Source organism: Microtus ochrogaster, chromosome 7 (genome assembly GCF_000317375.1).
Source record: "Microtus ochrogaster isolate Prairie Vole_2 chromosome 7, MicOch1.0, whole genome shotgun sequence".
NCBI classification, from domain to species: domain Eukaryota; kingdom Metazoa; phylum Chordata; class Mammalia; order Rodentia; family Cricetidae; genus Microtus; species Microtus ochrogaster.
This window is the reverse complement of record NC_022014.1, coordinates 36,094,120-36,096,556: the sequence shown is the minus strand read 5'-3', so window position 1 is coordinate 36,096,556 and position 2,437 is coordinate 36,094,120. Positions and strand designations below refer to the sequence as shown.

At 49.4% G+C, this 2,437-nt stretch overlaps 1 protein-coding gene across 3 annotated transcripts in view; it reads left to right on the top strand.

Moving 5' to 3' along the window:
- The window catches only part of Pigl (phosphatidylinositol glycan anchor biosynthesis class L), a 64,997-nt gene that overhangs the window by 53,587 nt on the left and 8,973 nt on the right, over positions 1–2,437 (top strand). The window contains exon 4 of one of the 3 annotated variants that reach the window (XM_005349889.3): positions 2,183–2,250. The exons of the other annotated variants lie outside the window; for them this stretch is intronic. Within the exon in view, the coding sequence (XP_005349946.2) occupies positions 2,183–2,250 (68 nt within the window). The remainder of the gene's footprint in view (positions 1–2,182; positions 2,251–2,437) is intronic. 3 annotated transcript variants of the gene reach the window in all.

Here is a 2,437-nt window from a genome sequence, read left to right as displayed (position 1 = left end):
ACCTTTGGAAGAGCAGGCAAAGCTCTTAACCACTGAGCCATCTCTCCAGCCCTCCATCTTGAAATTCTTAATCACATTGGCAAAATCCCTTTGCTACATGAAGTAATAACTCAGGTTCCAGGGAAACAGGACATGGGTAGCAGAGCAAATCTACAGAGCACTCTACGGCCTCACTCATACAAGATGGGAGAGCCCAGTATTATTACCATACTAGGGATGCCTTTTTTTTTTTTCCAAGACAAGGTTTCTCTGTAACTTTGGAGCCTGTCCTGGAACTAGCTCTTGTAGATCAGGCGGGGCTTGAACTCACAGAGATCCGCTTGCCTCTGCCTCCCGAGTGTTGGGATTAAAGGCATGAGCTACCACTGCCGGGCTCATCCTAGGAATGACTTTTAATGGGTCCTAAGCTTCACACTGATTGGTGACAGTCTCAGGATCTGCTGCTGGTTAGGAAGAAACGTAAATGTGTTCTTTTAATAATAAAACCCAGTTCTGATGCCTGGCCCTAGAAAAATTCCTGAACAGAGCACCCGCCTCCAGGGGTACTAATTATGATTTGAGACCAGTGAATGGAAGGAGGACTATGCCAGAAAGCTTCTGCGTTTCAGGGCTGGGGGGTCAGCCCAGGGGCTGAGTGCTTGCCTAGTTATACACAAGTCCCCTGGGTTTGAATCCCAGTAATGCAATAACCAAGAAAGAAGGAAAAACTGCTTCTTAGTTTTAACAAAGGGGGAACATTTATCCTGGCCTTAAATCCCTTCTCCTTGTCATCATGAGACTGCAAAGGGCATGCCCTGAATTGGCAGTGACACTCCATGGTGCTCTCAGGGTAGCCAGGGCCATTCCTGTGTAAAGAGAAAGACCAAGCCTGGTGTATTGGTACAGGTCTGTAATTCCATCACCTGGGAGGTAGAGGCAGGGAAACCAGGAATTTAAGGCTAGTCTCAGCTACATAGAGAGTTCAAGACAAGGCTGGAGTACATGAGACATCTCACACAAAAAAAATCATAATCACAAAATAAATGGAGCAAGAGTGAATCTTCCCCAGACTACCCAATTCAGTTCTAACCCCTTCATGTGTATGAGGACACTTTCCGTCCTTGGGGACAGCCCTTCTCGTTCCGACACTCTAACCAACCATCCTTAGTCTTTTCCTGAGTCCTCATTTTCTTATACTGCTTCTGTGAGGCACACTGAAGATATCTGTACAAATGGAACGAGAGGCAGCCTGAGCTAGACTCCTGTGACTTGACTCCAGGACGCTGTACTTGTGGGGTGGCATGAGGAAAGGACACCCGTGAATCAGGCCACATCCGCCTGAACAAATCCTACGCAGCAGTCAGCTAAGGAAATGAACGTGCTAGCAAGTGGCCAGGCAAAGAAACAAACATCTGCTGAGACAAGTTCTCATGTATCCCACCCTGGCCTCAAACTTCCTGTAGATCAAGGATGGCCCTACACTTCTGACCCTCATGCCTCTCTCTCCCAGGATCTGGGATCACACGCATGCACCACCACATCAAGCTTATGCAGTGCTAAGGAACAAACTCTGGATTTCACGTGTGCTAGGCAAGTTCCGCCAGCTAAGCCACATCCCCAGCCCTCAGCAAAGGTATCCTAGCCTTGGTCATCTCAGTAGGTAAAGACTTGCCTCGCAAGCGTGAGAATTCAAGTTTGATCTCTAGAGCCCATGTTGGAAACTAACAAACAAAAGCCAGGCACGGTGCTGTGTGTTTATGATTCCAACACTGGGAAAATAGAGGCAGGCAGATCCCTGGAACTCCCAGGATTGCCAGGCTAGCCTGGGCCGCAAATTCCAGGGAGGTGAGGGACCTATCTCAAAAACAAGGCAGGGGTCTCCAGGGGAATAACACCTGCGGTTCCTCTCTGGTCTCCAAGGGCACGTTCTTGCACACATCTTGCACACACACAAGTTTCTGTCATGAGGCGACTCCCACTCTGCTCTTTCTACATCCCGGAACGAGAGTGAAGCACACATTGACAGTCACCACACACAGGCCCACCTGCTCAGGGGGACCCCGGCTGCTCAGAATTTGAAAAGTTTCAGGCTCTGCTCTTTCCTTCCCCAGAGGAATGGTGAAGTCCACTTTGAAGCTGAGGCAGTGGAGAAGCCATTCCGCAGCTCTGAGTGAGCCCTTCCTCCCCGGGTCTGTCCCTACAGGTGGTGACTTTTGATGCAGAAGGAGTCAGTGGTCACAGCAATCATGTGGCTCTGTACAAAGCTGTGAGGTATGCTTCTCTGGGTGATGGGAGTGGAAAGGGTCTCCCCATGTGCTCCAGGGTCCCAGCCACTAAAACACCTTCCTGTCTGTCGTCCGAGCCCCGGGAAACTTTCTCTTTTGTCACCATGCAGTCAGCACTGCCCTGGTGCTCACCACCTACCCACCTCACCACATCTTTTTTTTTTTTTTTTTTT